Genomic DNA, 21108 nt, shown 5'->3' on the forward strand with positions numbered 1-21108 from the left:
TCCTGCCCCTTGGGCAGAGGGCTGGACTCGATGATCTCCCGAGGTCCCTTCCAGCCCTAATGTCTATGAAATCTATGAAATCTATTTCAGGAATCACTTCAAACCTAAAGGAAATGACAGTGTGGAAGGGATTCAGCTGAGTAGGTTGTAATGGGCTACAGATCAATTTGGTTGGACATACTCAGACTTAGTCTGCACTGATGGTTAGCAAAGTCCCTGCTTGTGAATCTATCGCTGGTTCCACTAGAGTTAGGAAGGGACCTGTAGTAAGGACCCCACTGTTAGCATCATGCTGGCTAGTTGTGATTTGATTAGGGTTAGATAAAGTATGTTGGCAAACATGCTGGCAGCCAGACCTAGCCCTGACAGAGCAGCACTGGTGGTAGAGAAATCTTATTGTAGGCAGAACCCAGCTCTTATGACAAATTCTTGAGAATTTTTCATGTCAGCAGGCAGGCAGGATGTCAGTTTTCTCTCTTATTCAATAGATGGCACTACCACAAGAGTCACAGTGCTCCCTCCCTTGCTTACAGTACAACCTTGCCTCCATCGCCACCACAACCACCTCTCCCATTGTCCAAGGTTATATTGCTTGTTGCAGACACTTAAGATAGCTCTCACCTGGTCGTTGACCTATCCTAGTGCTGCCTAACCTGTGAGACCTGACAGCACCTCAGCCCAAGCAAGACAACAGTAATACAAAGAAGAGTTTCATGGGAAGTTATAAGTATCTTATGATAATAAAGCAACCCCTAGTGCCATTTCTTGTCATCTGCATTTCACTGTCCATCCTCCAGTATCTGAGATTCCATCTGGTTGAATTTGGATCTCAGACCACTGTGGGAGTCAGACTTGACTGACCAAGCTTGATTGGGTCACCATGGGGAGGAAAAAAATGCTTAACAGATTGTAATAGGGGCAGAAATAAAAAGGAGGTCAGTGGCAGAGAGAAATTTGAGAACAATACAGTGCATTCCTTGGTCACATACCACGTGGCTGTGCTGGAGCCAACAGATTAGGCAGGCTTTGATCACAGAGATAATGGGAAATGGCATTTTTTGGCAGGTTCTGTGCATTTTACTACATGTCTCTTTTGCGTCTAGTGGTCACTAGTGGTCTAGTGCGCCTGTGGTCTAGTTTTTTGTTGGATGTAAGGCAATAGAGTTCTGCTGCAGGCAGTGGACAAGCAAAAATGTACATCCACTCATCTGGCCCATTTTGGTTATTAAATGGCATAGAAGGGAACACAGTTCCCTACTGGGTAGAGGCAGAGCAGGGAAGTCACTGCTGGATGTTTTCTGACCCTCTATCCAAGCCAAGATCAGGCTCAACAGAAGCAGGACATATATGATCATTGGCAGGTGCCAGAAGAGAAGGCACTGACACCCTTAATTCCCATTGACAGGATCAAATTGCTGACCCTATGCTTCAGTGCTGTAGGATTGCAAGGGTTTTTCTCTTCCCTCTCTCCTAAATGCTATGCGCTGGTTTTGACAAGATACCAGCCCTGGCACTGGGTCAAATGTTGCATTTGCAGGCTGGCCACAAGATACAGCATGAGACCAGAAATACCTGACCCCAAGGGCTCTCACAGAGAACTGGAAAGCATCCCCTTGTTCGGCGAACCCTCATATTCTTTACTTCCTCCTATCCTGATCTGATCCACCCTGGTAACCAGAGGACAAAAAAAGTCTACATATTTAACTGAGCCCTTCACAATAGAGGCAGGGCTGCTAGGCAGAGTGTGCAGTCAAGTTCCAGCTACTGGGAAAGCCTAAATCACCATCAGCTACACTGAGGCATGACCTCACCGTGACATAGGTGCTGCTGATCTGGGCCCAGCCATAGAGGTCTAGCAGTCGGTAGATGCTGCTGATCTTGCACCTCATGAGCCTCTCTCCTTTCACTAAGGACATGGAGTCAGTGCCATGGAGGTCATTGATGGGTGTCACTGTGGACAGATCTGAAGAAGAAAGGGAAAACCACTGAGGTGAATAGGTCTGAGGAGGTCACTGGGAAAAGGCACAGTGCTTTTCAGAGCTAGGAAGCATTCCAGGCCACGAGGCTACCATGTATCACCTGTCTTCCCCAGAGCCTCAGCTGTTATCTATTATCTTTACTGGGAGATTCCTCATCCCTGATCTTCACAGGTCACTCACGTGGCCTAGCCCTCACTAAAGGATCTGGGAGACTTGACAGCAAGTTTCCTAGCATGAGTGCACCCCCACAACAGCCACTGGAGAAAGGCAGCTAAGACCCATAATTTTTTAGAGCTGGACAGTGAAAGAGATCGATGAGCTGAGTTGCCCAAAGATGTCCAACCCAAGGTACCCTCTTATGGGAACCTCCAAGGTATTTGAACAGCTCCCCACAGAAAAGAAGAAAGCAGTGCTTAGATGTCCCACGGAGGCAGTAAGAAGTGAGGCCAGCTCATCCTGCTGAAATCTAACTCCTTTGAAAATCCCAGCCTCCCAGCTTTGGCAGCCCTTGCCTGAAGCCCTAATCTTTGCAAACCCTGCCTCCCCACAAGCTGGTATCCCAGCAGCAATGCAGGCCGCTTCTCCCATGTGGGCCCTTACCCCCTGCGAGAAAGGTTTTGAACCAACATACTGAGCGGAGACGTGGGGAAGACAGAAGGAGCAGTGCTGGCCATGAAGTCTGCAATCTGCCGGAGGGCCCAGATGTTGGAAGAGTTGTTCCCTTTCTTCATCTGCTCTTGGATAAGGCTCTCCAGCTCCTCCCTGAAAGACTGAAACAACAGTGATTTCACAGATGAGCCCTCACTTGGCCCACACTTCCCGGCAGCCACACTGAGAACTGTGGAGTGCCGTTATCTTCCCGATGATCAGCTACGCTCTTCCCTGCATGCCAGGCATTTCAGGGCAAACAGACACCCCAGCCTCATTCATTCAACACAGTCCTCATGCACAATTCTGACAGCCCAAGAAAGAGCCTCTGGAAGAGGGTGCCATGGTCAGTGGCCTTCTCTTTGCTCCATTCCTTAAGCAAAAAAAAAAAATTCCCACATCAGGGTGTGGAGAAGAAGAGTCCTATTCTGCAAGAGGAGAAGGTTTAACACTTTTTTTAAAAATGGCTTCTAATTGGGGATACTTTCATTTTTTGGTGCTGAACTTGAAGGTAGAGAGCTGGAGTTTCAGGAGGTACCTAAATAAGGACCAGATTTCCAGGGAAACCTGGCACCCAACCTACTGAGAGCTTTTAAGCATCTGGTCACTCTTTTGAGGGCTGATGGGCACAGGTGCTGAGCACCTGAGGTACTGCCTTCAGCTGGTTTAGCATGAAATGAATCAAGAGAGGCAACCATATTCCAGACATCACCAATGGACCATCTGATCCTAGAAGACAGCCTTGAGTTGGGCAGAATTAAAAATGGAAATCCCAGGCCCCCTCACTTTCAGCCATTTACGAGGTATCCTTTACTCACTGGACTCTGCAGAATCATGGTGACCCGTTTCTTCTGCTCCATCATGTTGAAGTCCTGCCGGAGGTCTGCTGCCATGTTCCGGATCCGTAGGTACTCGGGGTCATCTTCAGAGAATCTGTCAAAGTATCGCTGCCCAGGCGGGGGTGGGGAAGAGATGGCCTCAGGGGTAGTTTCGTTGCTCATCTTCCTGGTTGTCTAGAGCTGATTTCTTGGTACCTGTGTATAGGGATGAAAGGGGTCAAGGGAAGTGAGGAAAACTGACTGAGCACTGACTGAGCAATTCATGTCATGTGAAAAACCTCAGTGGTAGCCTTAGGGTTTGGGGCCCTGGGGAAGAGAGTCATTTGGGGCCCCTTAGAGGTATGCACTCAGGTAAATATTAAGCCACCACAGCTGTATTTTGGATCTTTTTAATATTCTTTCGGGGAATTAGATAAATAGTCAAGTGTTAACATGCAAATAGAGCCTCTTCCTTGCAAAAACTTCACTCCCCCCCCCCCAAAAAAATTGGACCCCCTAAAGTACAGCTGCCCAGTTTGCCCTCCCCTAAGGCCATTACTGACCTTCTGGAGGGTGCCTGCATAAGGATCTGCAGGGCAACTTCATTAATACCAACAGGAAGGAGTGGTGTGCAAGAGAGAAGAAATGTGTGTGAATGCTACATGCATGTTACATGCAGAATTTCTGACTGGATAACATACCCGACACTGTCTTTAACAGCTGCAAGATCTGCAGCATTTGAACTAGGATCATCTTAGACAGCTTCCACAACACGGTTCAAGTTACAAAACCTGGGACCTCACACAAGTTGCCCAGATTTGGGCTTCTGAGTGAGCTTCAAATCTGTGCAAATGCTAGCAGGAGTGAGAAGCCTGAGTGTAATCATCCCACTGGTCCCCACTGGCACAGAAAGGATAGGGTGCCCCTTGGAGCATGGTAACTCTCCAGGGACTTGGTGCATGTAAATTTGAAAGCTTCCTCCCAATACTGTTGTTTTAAGGGTTGATATTTTTGGAGGGGCTATCACAAGAGCTGGCATTGCTGAACACTGAGTGGGATGTTTGTCCATCACCTGCATCCCCTTATTATCCATTTGGACACAAGGCCTAGAGACTGGAAAGGCAACGAGCCCCTGAAGGAATGCAGAAGGCTTCTGTCTGGTCTCCAGGCCGTAGCTGGGCCACTACCAGTTACTCTCAGCTTCCAGGAGGAAAGTGGAAATGAAACCTCAGTCAGGCAGAGATCTGCTCCTGGCAGGCAGTTGAAAAGCTGGCATCACATGGGTCACGCAGCCTGGCAGCCTTTGTGCAGCAGAGATAGCAACAGACAGACCTAGAGATTTATCAGTCCCCCAAGCTTAAAGAAAGAGAGCATCATTCACTGAGGGCTATGAACATCTTGAGTATGAATAACTTGGGTTCTACCATACATAATACTAGAGTCATGGGGCTCAGGGCTAAACCTCTCCAAGGGTGTTTGGCTGTGAAGTTTTTGGTTCAGTCCGTGAATAACAGGGGTTCCCTGAAGCACAGAGGTCAGAACTGGAAGCCTGGAGTTCTGCTTTTGGGTTGGAGAGTCTCTTGCACATGCACATGCACGCACGCACACCCATAATCTTCAAAGGCTCTTACTGCATTTGATATCTCTTGGCAAAGGGGAGGTCAATGTTTTCCTTTTCATTCTTCCCTCTATAAATATGGACCCAACTCATGTTAACTCCAAAGTTCTTGGCACTTCAGGAGGCTTTGGTCCACATTTAGGTACCTAAATAAGGACCAGGTTTCCAGGGGAGACCAGCACACAAGCTGCTGGGTTGGGTCTTGGAAGGGTCAACGAAACAAATCTCTGAGATGTCTACATTTCACTAAGGGACTGGGGATCTTGTCAAAGAAGATGCGATTCAGTGAAGTGTTTGGCTGCTATAAAAATCTCAGCTGCTGCTGTGTCTTGCTGACTGTCCACCCTGACACCCTGACCACAGGGCTTAGACATTGCAATTAGAAAAAAGAGCTAGAAATAAACAACAGGACAAAACAGGAAGAGCATATGAAAACCATAGGCAATGCACTTCTACTCCCAGCCCCAGCAAAAGAGCTTGCTTGGCTGGCTGTCCTGAATGACGCACAATCCTGGACTGATGCTATCAGATTCTGCAGCCCGGCGCTGTGTCTGATGCTTCAGGTAAGGCTGGGTGTCAGAGAGGGAATCACTACCGACTACACGTGGCTTGTTTGTATACAAGTCACAGCGAATTAACAGCATGAACAAATGCAATGAGCGGCACCGGGCTGAACAAGCCAGAGCAGCAAAACAGCATCCCCACTGCTCTGAGCAACACAGGGCAGATGGAAACTGCGATGCGACAAACCAGAGAGCATTCTCTGGGCAACACCAGGCCATTTTGCCACTGCTCTGAGGAGGGGATGGTGCAGTACTGAGGGAAGGAGACACAAAGCTTCCCCCAGCCCTTCTGTGTGCAAGAGAATTGTGCAAACTGCTCCGCTCCTTGTCATCTGAATCACCTCTATCTTGGGGCACTGATATAGGGCCATGCGCCAGCTTCCTGCCCTCTCGCCTGAAGCCACTGCAGAGAGCTCAAGGACTGATGTTCCCTGGCACTTGCATAGCGTTTCTGGGTAAAGCTGGATCTATGAGCTGTTCTGCTATTAGTGGCATCATCCACAGGATCAGGGCAGATGGCACTGCAACGTGGACGAGGTGGGGGACTAGATTGCTGGAGTCAGAACTGAAAGCTCATGCCCATAGCAGCAAGCTTGTATGGGTGAGAAGGCAGCCTCTTCCCTGCCAGCAATGATTCAGATGCAGCCCAGTTTCCTCTGCTGCTGACAGTTCTACCTCAGCCTGGCTTCATTTTCTAAACCCTGTTTCCTCCAGCTGCAATTTACAGTCCTCAGCATCCTTCATGCCAAAGAGGTTCTCAGCAATAGATGGAAGGCCATTTCATTCACCATGTCAATGTAGCCACTTCTGGGGTGGACTGACACTGTGTAGAACCATGCAGCAGACAGGACTGGAGGGAAAGAAGGACATCATAAGCCACTACAGTAATGCAAACAAGCTGACTCCTGCTCTTATTAGTACAGGCTTGTGATGGCCAGTGGCTCCTGGGGTCATCCTCTACACTACGCACTTTGGTGCCCCCAACCCTTTTAGGCTTGGGGGAGCTGAAGGGTAATGGATTCCCAGTGGAGTGTGGCAAGAAGTTAGGGTGCAGAGTTAGTTCACAGGACAGTACAGGCAGGAGGCAACATGATGGGTAGAGTCCCTGTATCTTATGGAGCTCTCTCTGTAAACTCACTATGGCACCCAGATGCCCTGGTGATGGGCACAACACAAGTTTGTGGAGGAAGCAGAGCACTTTTAGGAAAGAGCTTTGCCTGCTCACTCCCTGCAGCATCCTGAGTGCTCTCCTCTCCAGGCACTATCCCACCTCCCAACTTCAGAGATAAGAGCCAACAGGACCACAGCACACGTGACAGCAAATTTGCCGCCTCTGCTGCTGACACACCTGGTTCCTGCAACTACGGCTGACACTCCTCCACCATTTGCTGATGCAACTAGCAGGGCCATTCCATTGGCTGGGATCATAGCACAGGTTCAGTAAGTCAACAGGGCCGTGCTGAAAAACCATCCCCAAGAGATGGGTAAATGAAGTAACAGTATGAACACAATGGACTATTTTGATGCTAGAAACAAAGCTTCTGATTTGTTTTCATTCATAGTTTTCCCTTCTTCTTTTTTACCAACCTCATGAGCTCCTCAGGAAGGAAATACCTCTTCTTCCAGCTGTGCTTTAGGACTAGCTCATCTTGATCTGTTTTCCCCAACTCAAGACCTTGGCAAGATGTGACCTCCATGCCCTCTGATGCTCTGTCTAGCACCAAAGGGGACTGCTGGGCACTATCAGGTAAAAAGAGTGAGGGAGGCCGGAAGCTGCGTTTGAACTCTGACCGCTGCTTCCCGTGGTTCTCTGCCACTTCTGCTTTTGCTAAACAAACAGCTCTCTCGTTTCCATGGCAAAGGCTGCTCCAGAAATATATTTTGTAGAAATTGGCCCTGTGGTGTGGACTAAAATAGCTCAAGCAGCCTGTAAGGTGCCTGGATTTCTGTGCTTGCAGAGAGAGAAAACTGTGGAGCCCCGCAGAGAAAAAAAATAAGACTGGTTTTCACCCTTTTGGTGCTGTCTCTTGGGGAAAACATTAGCCCTATATGATAAAATATGCTGCCCATCTCATTGCGCGTTACAGTCAGACAGGCATATGCAGGTCCTCTCTTTGCCAACAGGATTTGAGTTCTGGGTTGCAGATGAAAATTCCTGAGGGGAAATTTCCCCTGCCTTTTTTGCTTCATTTGCTGTGAGTACGAGCTGCTGAGTCTCACCAAGTAGCATCACCCGGGCAGGTGCAAGTGGGGTGCTTAGGTAGAGGAGGTGCTAGAAGGGAAGCACCACAGCTGCAGCTGGGGGGCAAAACTTCCTAATTAAGCCTCTCTTCTCACTACTGCCTTTTCCCTATGCTGGTAGGTTTTTTCCTCTCCCATGCAGTGGTGAAAGAGCCTGCTGCTTGCCAGGCTTTCTGAAACCAGTGTCTGGGCCAAAGTGAGTCAGTAGTTAGCACTTCCATGGGAAGGGACAACTCTCTCTGTTGCTGCGGGACGTTCTCACGGGCAACAAAGTGGGTTCTACGGGAAAGCAAGGGCAGGCCACTTTCGGGCAACCCTTGTAAGGGCTCTACCCCACCACTGCCCCATGAAGCCCATTTCCATGACTGGAGGGAGCAGGTGGGACAGGAGAAGTGGGTATGCAGGCTACCAGGTCTCAGACTCTTTGTATTGGGATGTCAGCTCCTTCCTGCTCCAAGCCATTTGCACTCCGGATTTATTTCCCTTCTCTTCTTGCTCCAGGGATGGGAGCCTCAGCCCAGTTGCTTAGTTACCCAAAGGCTTAAGATACTGCAGCACCACAAGGCAGCTGCCTACTGCCAAAATACAGTCGTCTTGCAGTCATAAAGCAGGTTAGAAGGCTCTGTTGTCTCATAGATGAAGACCCCAAGCTGGAGGAGAGTGAGAAAATGATGGTAGTAAGGCGAGCAGGCTGGGCTTGGGCCACTCTTTGAGAAGGGAATGAGCACACAGAAGGGGCACCCACACAGCAGTCAGTGCTATAATGCAGAGAGACCCAGCTAGCGTGCTGTGCTCTGGGGCCCAGCTCATGCTTTTGTTAGGGCAATGGGCAACACTGGTTTCATAAGGAAAGTGCGGGTCAGGAAGCTCCTATACGGACCAATTTCTGTTGCAGATTTAGTTGTCTAACAGTGTTTCAAGTCTTATGCTTCAGGGCTTGAAAACTGCTGGCAGTGAGAGCTGGAAATGAATGCCTGCCCATCCCTCCTACCAACCCCCCTGTCCAGAACTGCAGTGCACAGTTGGCCAAGGGCATTGCAAAAGGCTTTTGCTGACCACTGAGTAGCATCAGGCATTGCTCACTGCCAGAGGCAGGATGCCAGACTACAGAGACTATGGCCAGAACTGCAGTCTGTCCTGACATATGGGATGGTCCTCTTTAAAGAAGTCTGGCTATCCCTTCATACAATAAAATGCTGATTCTAGAGAGACACACATAAAACAAAATGATCACTGCAAACATCCATGAGCAAGGAGTCAGGCGAAATGTCCACAAATTCACTTTCTACCTCAAAAAACTCCATGCAGCTTAAAAGCAGGGACTTCACAAAATCAATCCTGCCCATTAGCAGTGAATGTCTGTGCAAACCAGGCCCTCTTGCTTTCATTCAGCTTATCCAGGCAACGTGTGCAAGCACAAAGAAAGGTAGTAGCATCAGCTGGGAAAGAGGGGATGTATCTGTACTGCTGCTAGACCAGGTCCATCCCTGCTTTAAAGGGGTCTTCTTCAAGTACCACACAACTTAGTCACACACAAAGATACCTCCTGTGGCACATTTCACTGGCCAAACAAATACAGACCAGATTTTCCAGGCAGATGTGAAGGAGCAAGGCAAGTGAAGTAAATCTGCTTGTAACAGTGTGCATCTACACATGACTTTTACTGTGGAGCTGACTAATTAGCTCCACAATAAAAAGTTTCAGTGTCTACACGTGCAGCCCTATTAGGCTGCAGTAAACTAATAAACTTCACTGCAGGATAGTATCTACTGTGCCACAACGTATGTGTAGATGCTGATGGGGCTGGCTGAGGCATGAGTGTGCCTGCCGTCTAACCCCAAACTGGAGCACTGGTGCCCCAGCCAGCCCTTCTGGAACATGCTGAGCCTGGCTGGAGCAGCCCCAGGCAGTCACGCTGACCCTCCAGACCACCTGCCAGCCAGGGCTGCTCCAACTCAGTTCAACATGCTGCAGAAGTAAAGATGTAGCACCCAGAAGCGATAAACTCCAGTGAGAACTGCGCTGAAGTTTATTAATTCTAATTAACTGCATGTGTAGATGTGCCCACAGTATATGAGATGAGAACACAGCCTAAGTATTTGAACAAAGACATATATTTTATTGCAGTGCAAAGCAGGGATCAGTTACTATACCCAGGGGTCTATAAATGTTTTTTGTGTACATATGTAGGGATTCTTTGCTGCAGGGGATACGGCGCAGGAGACCCTCTATATATAACAGCAACTAGTCACCTTTTTAAAACCAAGTCCTTCTTTGTTAGGCTCAAAGCACCACTGGAAAATGCCAGCTCTTAGTCGCTCATTTTTTGATGAAGGAAAACAAGCTGAGAAATTCTTCTATTGTAACAAGCTCAGAAAAACCACAACAGGTCAGAATGGTTTTGGCCCTGTGAATTCCTATTTGAAATCTCTGCATTTGTCTTGTGAGTCATGTGTAGATGTAGTCACAATCTACACATGTATTTTGGCATATGTAACTGTGCTGGGATTGTTCCAGATAGTCTACAGTGGAGTTAATTAAGTTGCTGTGCCCTAACATGGGCACACATGTAGACCATGACACTTTACTGCAGAACTAATTAGTCAGCTCTGCAGTGAAGTGCATGTGTAGATGCACCCCGGTAGATGTGTCAGTTAAGGACCAGCAAGATCTATTGCAGTTTATCAATGCCTTATGCTGGGTCCAACCCAGGGAGGACCTCTTAATAAAAGGACCTGTTATATTAGAGATGGTCCATCTTTGTAAGCATTCATTACATGATGTTGTTGGAAGTAATGTGGTGGAGCAGTGGCTGGAGGCTGCTGTTCTAGTTAGATAAGGAATGGGCTAGCCTCCACCCATCTGGGAACCAGAGATCCCCAGTTAGCAGCAGGTCATAGCTCTGCACACTCTTCTGGAAAGAGCAGAGGATTCAAGGTTAACCCTTTTCATTGCACAGAGGCACATGCTAATGCCAGGCACCATACCACCACCAGGCATGCTTAGCAGCCTGGAACATATCAGGGTGGTGGGGGTTAATATGCACTGGTTCATATGCAAGTAGACCCAAGAAGGCAAATCTTAGGAACGCAATAAGCAGCTGTGTGTGGTCAGTTAGCACCAAACCAAAGGGCTCCGAGAAGCCTCAAATCACTGAAGTCGTGAGCACTCTTCATGCTCACCCTAGCTCATTCCAGGAGGGGTTGCCGCGGTGGCACATAACACCACCCACAATCTCCTTCTGCTGCTGTTTATTTGTTAAAATAGGTTTTGTTTCCTGCTCATCTCCTGCATTGGCAGGTGCCCCAAGCATTAACTGCTGAGCTCCAAAGCTAGGACATTGCTTCCAGCGGGCCATAAAACATCACAGTGGCTTATGCAACAGTTATTATAAGTGTATTTCCATTATACTCCTAATGTTCTGCTCTTGAGCAGGGCATATGAACAGGCAGGTCACTAGCAAGTGCACCTCACCCACAAGGAAACTTGTGCAAAATGTTCACCAGTGATAATGATGCACTATGCAAGGACAGGAATCACTTAACTGCATTCATTCTTATTCTCTGTAATGTCTGAAGGAAGCAGATGTTTGACATGGCTCAGTGAGAGGGACATTGATGCATTTCCAATGTCTCCATTAAGGTAACCGCCGGATCTCAAACTTACTCACTCTTGCCTGCTTTTGTCCTTCCTAAAAACGAAAATAAATGGGGGATCCCATGTATTCCAGAAGGGCCTGATGCAGGTCCTGAAATGCAAACAGATTCTGGGCAGCTTTTGGATCTGAACTCCCAGTATAAAAGCTCCTTCCCAATAAATACAACTTGGCAAGGAGCTGAGCACTTCCAGTCTCCACTACCTTAAGTGGGATCACTGTGCCCTTTGCAAGTGGCACTCAGAACATTGCAAGCCCATGTTCAATGGGGACCCATGCTGTATCAGAAAAATCCTCCTAATGGGAGCAAACACTCTGCTTGGTTGGTTCATCCTAAGGCTTCTGTAAAAGCCGTATCAGAGACACAAAAGGACGAACGCACAACTCCTGCTGATGGTACTACGTATACCGTGGCTACATAAAGTCTCATAATATAATACAAATCAGGTACTTAGTCATTTCACCAAGTGCCCCAATAAGAGTCACCATTACATGGTTCTGTTCATTCTTCCAGCTGTTAATCAGATTCTGAAAACACCTCCCCTTTAGCCAAACCTCAATGCTCTACTTGTGGTTAGAAAACACTGATGAAGCATCAAAAAACTCCTAGCAGCACTAAGGGTTGACAGTCACAGCAGCGAGCAGGTAACAGGACCATAAACATTTCTGAATAAAAGGTAAACAGCAGCTGCATACATTGCTTACCTGCCAATCTCTCTCCTTTCTTAAAGTAGAGGAGCATAATATTCTGGTCCCATCGGCATTTTAAATGCTTCTGTCTCTGAGAAGGTACTTGCTTAAGACCCACCCATAAGCTACCACATGCTAGAGAGCAAAACATTGAGCCTGCCAATCAGATACAACCATATTTCAGCATTCACAGCCTGTCTCATGCAAAAACCCCTGCCACTCTCTTGAAGCCAGGCAGCGATCCGACAACCTGTCCCGCTGTTGAGAGAAGTTTGCCATAAGCATGATTTCTCTGACCTACATACTATAGACTCACAGGGTGCCCTGAGGGCCATCCATAACCAATAGGACAGAGAAATGCATTAATTGATCTAACCCTGAGTTGTCCAAATGGAAGTGAGAGATGCTTTTTACATTAATTTGAGCATCTGCCTTATCCTTTAATAGCTCCAGTTTATGTATCAGTTGCAGCTGCGACTGTAACTTCTTCTCTTGTATTACTGCTGATTTATATTACAGTAGCAGTGAAAAGCCCAATCTAAGGTTAGGGCTCACTATGCCAGGTGCTGTCTAGGCAGTGTGATCCAACTCTTGCTCAAGAGACCTGACCAGCTAAATAGACAAGCCAGAAAAATGAAAGCAAAGCAAGTGTTAACCCAGTTGTACAACAGGAAATTGGAGACTCACAGCAAGAAATTGACTTTCCCAAGATTACAGCCTAAGTGTAATCATTGAGAGCTTAACTTTGCAGCATTCATAGATGCTAGTTGAAAAACAGAATTTCTTGCCAATGGGAAATGCTGTCTATGTATCGCTATCGATTCCCTTGGAGTTACATCCACCTACAGTATCCACAGACCTGACCACTCTGTGTTATCATCTTATATGAGTTTACAGGCAACTGACAGGGCGAGATCATGCTACCCCATCCAAGTTACCCCAATGAAGTTGCCTGATGTGGCAGCATTGCTGCGTGGAGTGATTTCTAACAGAAAAGACTCTCCACTTTCTGCACCTCAGCACCCATCCACATTATTGTTGGGAAAAAACCCAAAGTGCAGAATTGTCTTTGCTAGGCACTGGGGAACAGACCTAATACCTATGCATCCTATACCATCTCCATACCTTGGCATCCCCTTCTGTGGTCTCCATCACCAAGGGTTCTCTGGTTTCAGAAAAAAACACTACCAGGACAGGGATTTTGGGCCCTGTTTGAGTGGTCTGGGGGCAGATGCTTCTACAGCAAACAGCTATAACAGGGCTTACCAAGCTTATGGTCTTGCCTCTTACCACACACACACCACCAGTCCTGGCTTTTCCTGTTGGATAAACTAAATTGCTGCCAATCAGTCTCTTTCAGTATCTTTAATTATTTGGATCAATTATTCATGCCTCAGTGCACTGATAAAAGTCACCCATTAAAAGCAGGCTGAACGCAACCATGTCTAGACCTAAATCCATGCCACTGTCTGAGAACTAATGAAATACAGGGATAGGCACTGTTCTCCCAGACCTCATCAGCCCATTAGACACTTTGTGGGCAAGCCAGAGGAGCTTACGGCATCTTAAATGCCCTGGTGCATCAAAGCTTTGGTGCAAATTCAGACAGGAAATAAAATCTCCTCATTTTGATACATTTATACCTGCTCACTGCCAGGTTTGAGTTTCATACAAGGTGTGAAACGCAAAGGGCATCAGCAACTTGGTCCACCAAATCCCTGGCAGCATCCATCCATGATGTTTGGTGACATGCTCACAACCATGATTAAGGCTGCTGGGAAACAGTGACTTGAACTTTCATGTAGGAGGGACAAATCCACCACTGGGGAAATGTTGGTTTGCTCTTTTGCAGGGCAAGGAGGTTACTGAAACAGCCTGATCTGCAGCCACCTAAACTGTACCCCATTTCCTGCACCCAAGCACAAATGTGCAAGCTGAATAAGTTACTGTGCTCACACACAATAGATAGTGTGGTGCAGAAAGGTGTGTGCCTTTTCCCTGTGTATGCATGGTAATGCTCTCCAGATGCAGTTCAGCTGGACACCTTTATCTGAGTTGACTTCTAGCCAGTACACAGCCCCAGACTCTACTCTGCAATGTGGCTCTACAAGCAGCACTATCAGTTGTAAATGGCACTCTTGGTATAGCAACCGTGTCTTCCGGCAGCATGAAGTCAGCTTAGCATCTCTTGCAGCACAACTGCAGATTCTGGCATCCAGCTGGCAGTAAGAGAATGGATGTGGTCAGAGCTTTCATAGATGCCACTAGTTCCCAGCTGATTGTTCAACCCAGTGGGAACAGTAGGGCTTGGCACGGCTTGCAGAAGCCTTCCTGAGGCTCTGAATGTATTCATGGGGATGGGAGCAGCACACAGGTAGCCTGAAGTGGGGGAGCAGGGATGTTTACTCCTCCTAATTCTGGAGCTGGGCTATTTACTCCTAAACAACAGCCGCGGCTCTGAGCTTTCATGTTTATGATACTTTAAATCGTTCCTGGCATATGGGCTTAATTAATTTTTTCACAAGCAGATAGATTCCAACCGGGAGCACAAAACAGCAATTATTTTCCAATCCAATTTTAATAGTGAAAAGCCGCTGGTGCGGAATAACTCCCAGGACATGTACTTTTCCACATAATCTCCCCCTGCAAAAAAAGTGGCCTTGATAGATATTGGATCTAATCAAACAAATTAGGGTGTCTTAAAACTGATGTTTTGCCTTGCACAGTGCTCCAGTGCTGTGTTGCTTTAACCCGGTTGTTAGCATGAGCCTAACTAACAATCACTAGCATGGTAGTCTTTTGGGGGAGGGCTTGGACTAAAACCAGGTAACAGAAAAGGTTTTTGATCCTATCATGTGTAAAATTCCAATTTCTGTGCTAAAAGTACATGCAGGCTGCTTCAGAAATGATACCTCCACTATGAAGTTCCCAGAGGGTAACATTTTTTCATTTTTCGACACCTCAATGATTTTTGTAGATTTTTAAATAATTTTTCTTCTAAATGAAACTCTATGAGGGTTTTTTTTGTTCCTCTTTCCCCTCTTTATTTGACTTTTCCTCCTCACCCCACTCTACCAAGAGAAAAAGAAGAGAGGAAAGCACACAAAGCTCTTTAAAAAATGATGGAAAAGATACTTTAAAGCTCCTGCTGTAATTTAGTAAGTCAATTTTATCTGTACAACTGACCATCATTCAGCTAATTCTACTTCATGGGTCCCAGCTGTGGTATACTTATTAATGGTGCTGAAAGGACATTAGCAGAGAGAGGAACTTTTGATTCCAAGCACACTCTTAAGTGGCAAGCGTCTTCATTAGCTGTAGTATCATTGGGGTCTATATATGTATCCTTCCTGGATCAGGGCATTCACATACTCACGGTCTCCGTCTCACACACGCACACAAGCACAAGCATACATGAGCAAGTCCTTGAACTGAACTCCTGGGTCTTCAATGCCAAAAAGCCCAAAGCTGTATTGTGTGAACCCCACAAAAAGCTCTCTTAGCTGTGCGTTAATAGCAGTCTGTTTTTGTCACTGGTATGACTCCCTAGGGGAAGACCTGATCACATCCTAATCTTAGTGTTCCACATACAAGTGTGAGACTAGTGCACTGTCACATTCATGCAAGTAAAAATGCCACAGCTGGCCTGTGTAATGCTCCTTTGAAAATGTAGCTCTGCATGAGGTCAGAACAGGGGAGGCATTTTGAGGTTATGGATGAGCTGCAGCGTGACCTCTGATGTGACATCAGAATTAGAGAGACTATTCAGTTGCTTAACACAGTGTCCATCATGGAGGCGTCCAGGCACCTTCTAGTGGCACACTAAACTTTGTTGGAGTGCAGAGCTGGCTCTCAGCTTCAGATTTCTTGCCTTGGCAAGCTATTGAAATCTACCATATTTGCTCTTGTCAACCAAAAATTGTCAGTAGCAGCTCAGTTTGGCAATGGGATGCATGTGTGCATTTTCTCACTGAAGTGCAATATACAATGAGACCATTCTCACAGTCCATTCAGGGTCAAAGCATCCAAAACAACAGGCTGCCATGCATGCTAAATTAAAATGAATGTATAGGAGGCTGTGACAATAATCAGTCTGAGGATGAAATCATTTGATGCGGCATGGAAGTCTATGGCTGTGCATAAAAACCTGCCAATTTGCAGCAGTCTGGTTTTGCAAGGGTACCTTTGTGTATGAAAGTGCGGCAGCATATGGTCCTTTGGAAATCTAATAATGCTGGCAGACAGCCATCATACTAAGTGTCTTAAGCGAGAGAGCAGACCTGCCCGATTGGGAAGGGTTGAGCTTTTGCAGACAGGCAGAGAAGAAAAGAATGTCCCAGGGGCTGGGTTGGGGTCGGATAGCATACAGACAATGATGGAGGAAAGAGAGATGGAGCAAGATTCAGAGCCCACGGCTTTCCTGGAGGAGGAGGGGAGTTCGCTTAGCAGTCTAGCATTGCTCACTCCATCACATGTCAAACCACGGGCCTTCCAGGAAAAGGCATTTTGCAGAATGGACAAAGAACTACTTTAGTTTCATCCTAGACCTATGAATGGGGAGAAAGGAGAACTGTTCGGATAAGCAGAAGCTGTCATTAGGAAGTTCTGCAACGTTCAAGGGTAGCCACAAACTCTTCCAGCTTACTGGGAGTTTTGACCAAAGGCTCCACACTGCCTTCTTGTTGGAAGCTCATTTAGATGAAAGTAGCCTGGGAATGTAATGTGCAATAGCTTTTCTCAGGGAGAAAAGCAAAATCTGTGCAGATACATTTTTTTTCTCAAAATAAACATGGGTAAAGTCAAACTAAGACAAGATGCCACCCCAGTTTTTTCCAGAATAGCCATGCCTGAATAACCCCACATGTCTGTGGGTGAGGGGGGCTTGGGAGCAAAAGTATGATCTTGCATATTTAAAACAGACCAGTTCTGTATTCTTCATCAACTAAACTTTTCCTTAGCATTCTTAGAGCAAATGAGGATGGATTTTTAAAGGAAAAAATGGCAGTATCTGTTTGCTAAGCCTTTGTCTCATAATCTGTCTTAACATACATGCATGCATGCGCGTGTGTATGTGTATAAACCTTCCAAAGCCACGTATGGTAAAGAATATCATGGCTGCCAATTCAAGCACTCAAAAATAAAGATACACCCCCTTGTGCTAGGCCTGATGACACAGTCGTCAGCTACATGGTCACATATTACTGCTTTCAGCAGACCACGAGTTGCTAAGCACATAGAAATCATACTGGGAGTCATTTGGGCTGCTGGCTACAGGATTAATAGATTCATAGATATTAGGGTCAGAAGGAACCTCAGCAGATCATCAAGTCCAACCCCCTGGCCTGGGCAGAAAGGACACTGAAGTCAGATGACCCCGGCCAGGTGCTTGTCCAGGATGCCTGACCTCCCCCCGCCTCACCCCCCATTGCAGAAGTTGGGAAATGTGGAGCAAGGCAGGGGATTGCAAGATGGGAGAGCACATTGTGATGATTGAAAGCAGCTGAACTGACCTTCGAGAACTGGATTCTTGCCCTGCTTGGCTTGGGTTTCTCAGGCTTTGCTGGTGCGATGCACATGGTTCCCCGAGACCAACGGACAGTCCCAGCCCCAAGGGACCTTTTCACATGGGACACAGTTCAGAGATTGTCAGTGTAGGTGTGAGAACAGATGCCTCACAACGTCCTATGCTTTCTTCCTGCTGGAGGAGCTCACACAGGCTGCTCCCACTCTGTCATGCAAGAAAGTGCAAAGCCTGAGTCACACAGCTAGCGGCGTGAAAGCAGACTGCCAAGCGCAGCGACAGCAATTGTTCCTTCTAAACGGCACATGTCAGTGTGATGAGAACACAGGTTTGGTCATGCAGAGCTGATCAGAGCACGGTTGCCTTTATTGGGCTTTATTGCATTCAGAGATGTAATCTTTCAGAGTGTGGGGGAGCAGAATTCCCCCTGCCTGCAGGGGCAAATACAGAAAACCAGTGCGAGTTGTGTTTCATGTGGCATGTGGTAGACACATAGGAGTTGCCATCTCAAGGAAATAAAATAGGAGATTCACTATGGACAAGTTACAAAGAGGTCAGACCCAGAGAGTGGTAATAAACAAAAGTAAATCCTTGCGGTGCACCGTGACCAGCGGGGTCCCCCAAGGCTCCGTCCTTGGACCTATACTCTTTAACATCTTTATTAACAATGTAGATATTGGTATCAAAAGTGGACTGGCCAAGTTCGCTGATGACACCAAACTTTGGGATACAGCGTCCACACCTGAGGATAGGCTGGTGATCCCGGCTGACTTTGACAGGCTCTGAAAATGGGAAGATGAAAACCTGATGGCGTTCAACACCAAAAAATGCAAGGTATTCCACCTTGGGGAAAAAAATCCCACAGCATGCTTATAGGCTTGGCAGTGCTAGCTGGCTTGCTAGCACCAAGGCCGAAAGGGACTTGGGGTCATGATTGACCACAAGACGAACATGAGCTATCAATGTGATGCTGCAGCTAGTAAAGTTAGCAAAATGCTGGCTTGCATCCATAGATGCTTCTCAAACAAATCCCAGGATGTCATCCTCCCACTGTACTTGGCCTTGGTGAGGCCGCAGCTGGAATACTGCATCCAATTCTGGGTTCCAGAATTTAAAAAGGATGTGGAGAAGCTTGAGAAGGTCCAGAGGAGAGCCACACGCATGATCAGAGGGGAGGAGAACAGGCCTTATGATGAGAAGTTGAGAGCTATGGGACTCTTCAGCCTGGAAAAGCACAGGCTCAGGGGGTACTTGGTGGTTGCCTATAAGTACATCAGGGGTGTGCATCAGGATCTAGGGGAATGCCTGTTACCAGAGCACCCCAAGGGCTGACAAGGTCAAATGGCTCCTTCAAGACCGTTTCAGCCTGGACAAAGGGAAAAACTTTTTTACTGTCCGAGCCCTCATGACCTGGAATAGACTGCCTCCAGAGGTGGTACACGCACCTACTCTGGAATCTTTTAAGAAACATTTGGATGTCTATCTTGCTGGGATCCTTTGAACCTAGCTGACTTCCTGCCCCTGGGGCAGGGGGCTGGATTCAAGGATTTTCCAAGGTCCCTTCCAGCCCTAATGTCTTTGAAATCTATGAAATACAGAGCAGCTGGAACATTAGAAAGGCTTTTTCTTAACCCCAGACAGACAGTCACCATTTGTATCCAAAGAAACTTTCTGCTAGTATAATAGTTACTTCACCTCCTTGAATGAAAGCTAAGCTGTAGGCATAGCTGCATTCATATGTCCCCATGCTCTGAGCTAACATAGCTATGCAGGCAAACTTTTCCGGTGTGGACTGTGCTTTCAGTCAGTCAGTGTTTTCTTATCCTCCATAGCCAGATGCTGCCTTTGTTAAACTCAGGGGGTAACCTCTCCAGGAATGAGGGACTTTGCCATACCTACCCTTGCCTCTTCAACTCTCTCAGTTCATTGACTGGTCCCGCAATTCATTCTGCACTTATTTTTCTGACTATTGCGAGAACTTATGGCCCTTTCTCCTCTGCTTGACTCCACGAGGAACCTGCTCTTGTGGTGTGAAGCAGCAGGCATTTCAGAAGAAGCAGGGAGTGCTAGCAGAGCAAGATCTCAGAGGGGATTAATGCCTGCCCAAACTAGATGGGAAGCCAATAAGTGCAATTCAACAGCACGTCAATCATGCGGTTTTCTCGGCCTCCCTCTGTTTCTGTTTCAGGTGCCTTGGCAGTGCTAGCTCTCACTCAGATAGCTCTTCTTTACATGGGAATTTTTTCTGCCCTGTTACTGCCTTCGCCATGGCTCCCTGTGTAGCATTATACAACTTCTATGGAGCAAAAGTCAATCTTTACCCAACTCCCTGCTTTTTTATGACTTAACAGTACTCCAACCTGTCCCACACTGGAGAAACTGCGTCAGTGTTGCTGACTGCAATTATCAATCTTGTTACACAGTGCAAAGCCCCTGATGTCAATAGTTTTTAGCCTGTATAAAGCTCACTTAAAAATGATAAATACACTGACTCGAGCTCAAATAATTTTCATGGAGCTTAAACAGGTTGGGGCAACTGACAACGGACGCCCAGGAAAAAGCCAACTTATTAAATGGGTACTTTGCGCTGGTCTTTCATCAGTCCCATGGGATGCCCATGCCTGCTATGGGACAGGGAGGTCCTGGTGAGGGAGATCCCCTGCCCTCTGTCAATGCTGACCTCGTGAAGGAATATCTTGAGAGGCTGGATACCTTCAAGTCAGCCGGCCCTGACAATCTACACCCCAGGGTGCTCAGGGAGCTGGCGAGCATCATAGCCCAGCCCCTGGTGCGGATCTTTAAAAATTCCTGGTGCTCTGGTGTAGTGCCCGAAGACTGGAAGAAGGCCAATGTGGTGCCTATCTTCAAGAAAGGGAGGAAAGTGGATCCGGCAAACTATAGGACCATCAGCCTGACTTCTATCCCGGGGAAGATCTTAGAAAAGTTTATTAAAGAGGCCATCTTTGACGGACTGGCCAATGCCAACATCCTAAGGGATAGCCAGCACAGGTCTGTTGCAGGTAGGTCTTGCTTGACCAATCTCATTTCCTTCTATGACCAGGGAGAAGAGATTGATGTCATATATCTTGACTTCAAAAAAGCCTTCCATCTTGGGTCCGCTGGCTGGGAAATTGGCTCCGTGGTCGGATCCAGAGGCTAGTAATTGATGGAAGTCAATTGTCATGGTGCCCTGTGACCAGTGGGGTCCCCCAAGGCTCTGTCCTTGGGGTTGATCAAGAAATGATCCTGTTCTTTGCTGACACGCAGCTACCAAAAGAAATATGCTGTTAGGGTTAAGTAGGTAATTTTTAGATTCCCACTCCCCCACTGGATCCCAGCTCTTGGATTGTAAGAGACAGACAGTCCAGAGGAGAG

The 21108-nt window shown here is 47.1% G+C and overlaps 1 protein-coding gene across 3 annotated transcripts in view; it reads right to left on the bottom strand.

The window, feature by feature from the left end:
• ADD2 (adducin 2) overlaps nucleotides 1–21108 on the bottom strand; it is a 79543-nt gene that overhangs the window by 22514 nt on the left and 35921 nt on the right. Inside the window, exons 1-4 of one of the 3 annotated variants that reach the window (XM_019545975.1) lie at nucleotides 12228–12323; nucleotides 3446–3661; nucleotides 2611–2749; nucleotides 1812–1963 (exon numbers count right to left, since the gene is read on the bottom strand). In XM_019545975.1, coding sequence (XP_019401520.1) covers nucleotides 1812–1963; nucleotides 2611–2749; nucleotides 3446–3628 — 474 coding nt within the window. In that variant the 5' untranslated portion in view covers nucleotides 3629–3661; nucleotides 12228–12323. Of the gene's footprint in view, nucleotides 1–1811; nucleotides 1964–2610; nucleotides 2750–3445; nucleotides 3662–4517; nucleotides 4668–12227; nucleotides 12324–21108 lie in introns of those variants that run through there. The other 2 variants (XM_019545976.1, XM_019545974.1) reach the window with 2 other exon arrangements.

Source organism: Crocodylus porosus, unplaced genomic scaffold, assembly GCF_001723895.1.
Source record: "Crocodylus porosus isolate Cpor-Errol unplaced genomic scaffold, CroPor_comp1, whole genome shotgun sequence".
NCBI classification, from domain to species: Eukaryota; Metazoa; Chordata; order Crocodylia; family Crocodylidae; genus Crocodylus; species Crocodylus porosus.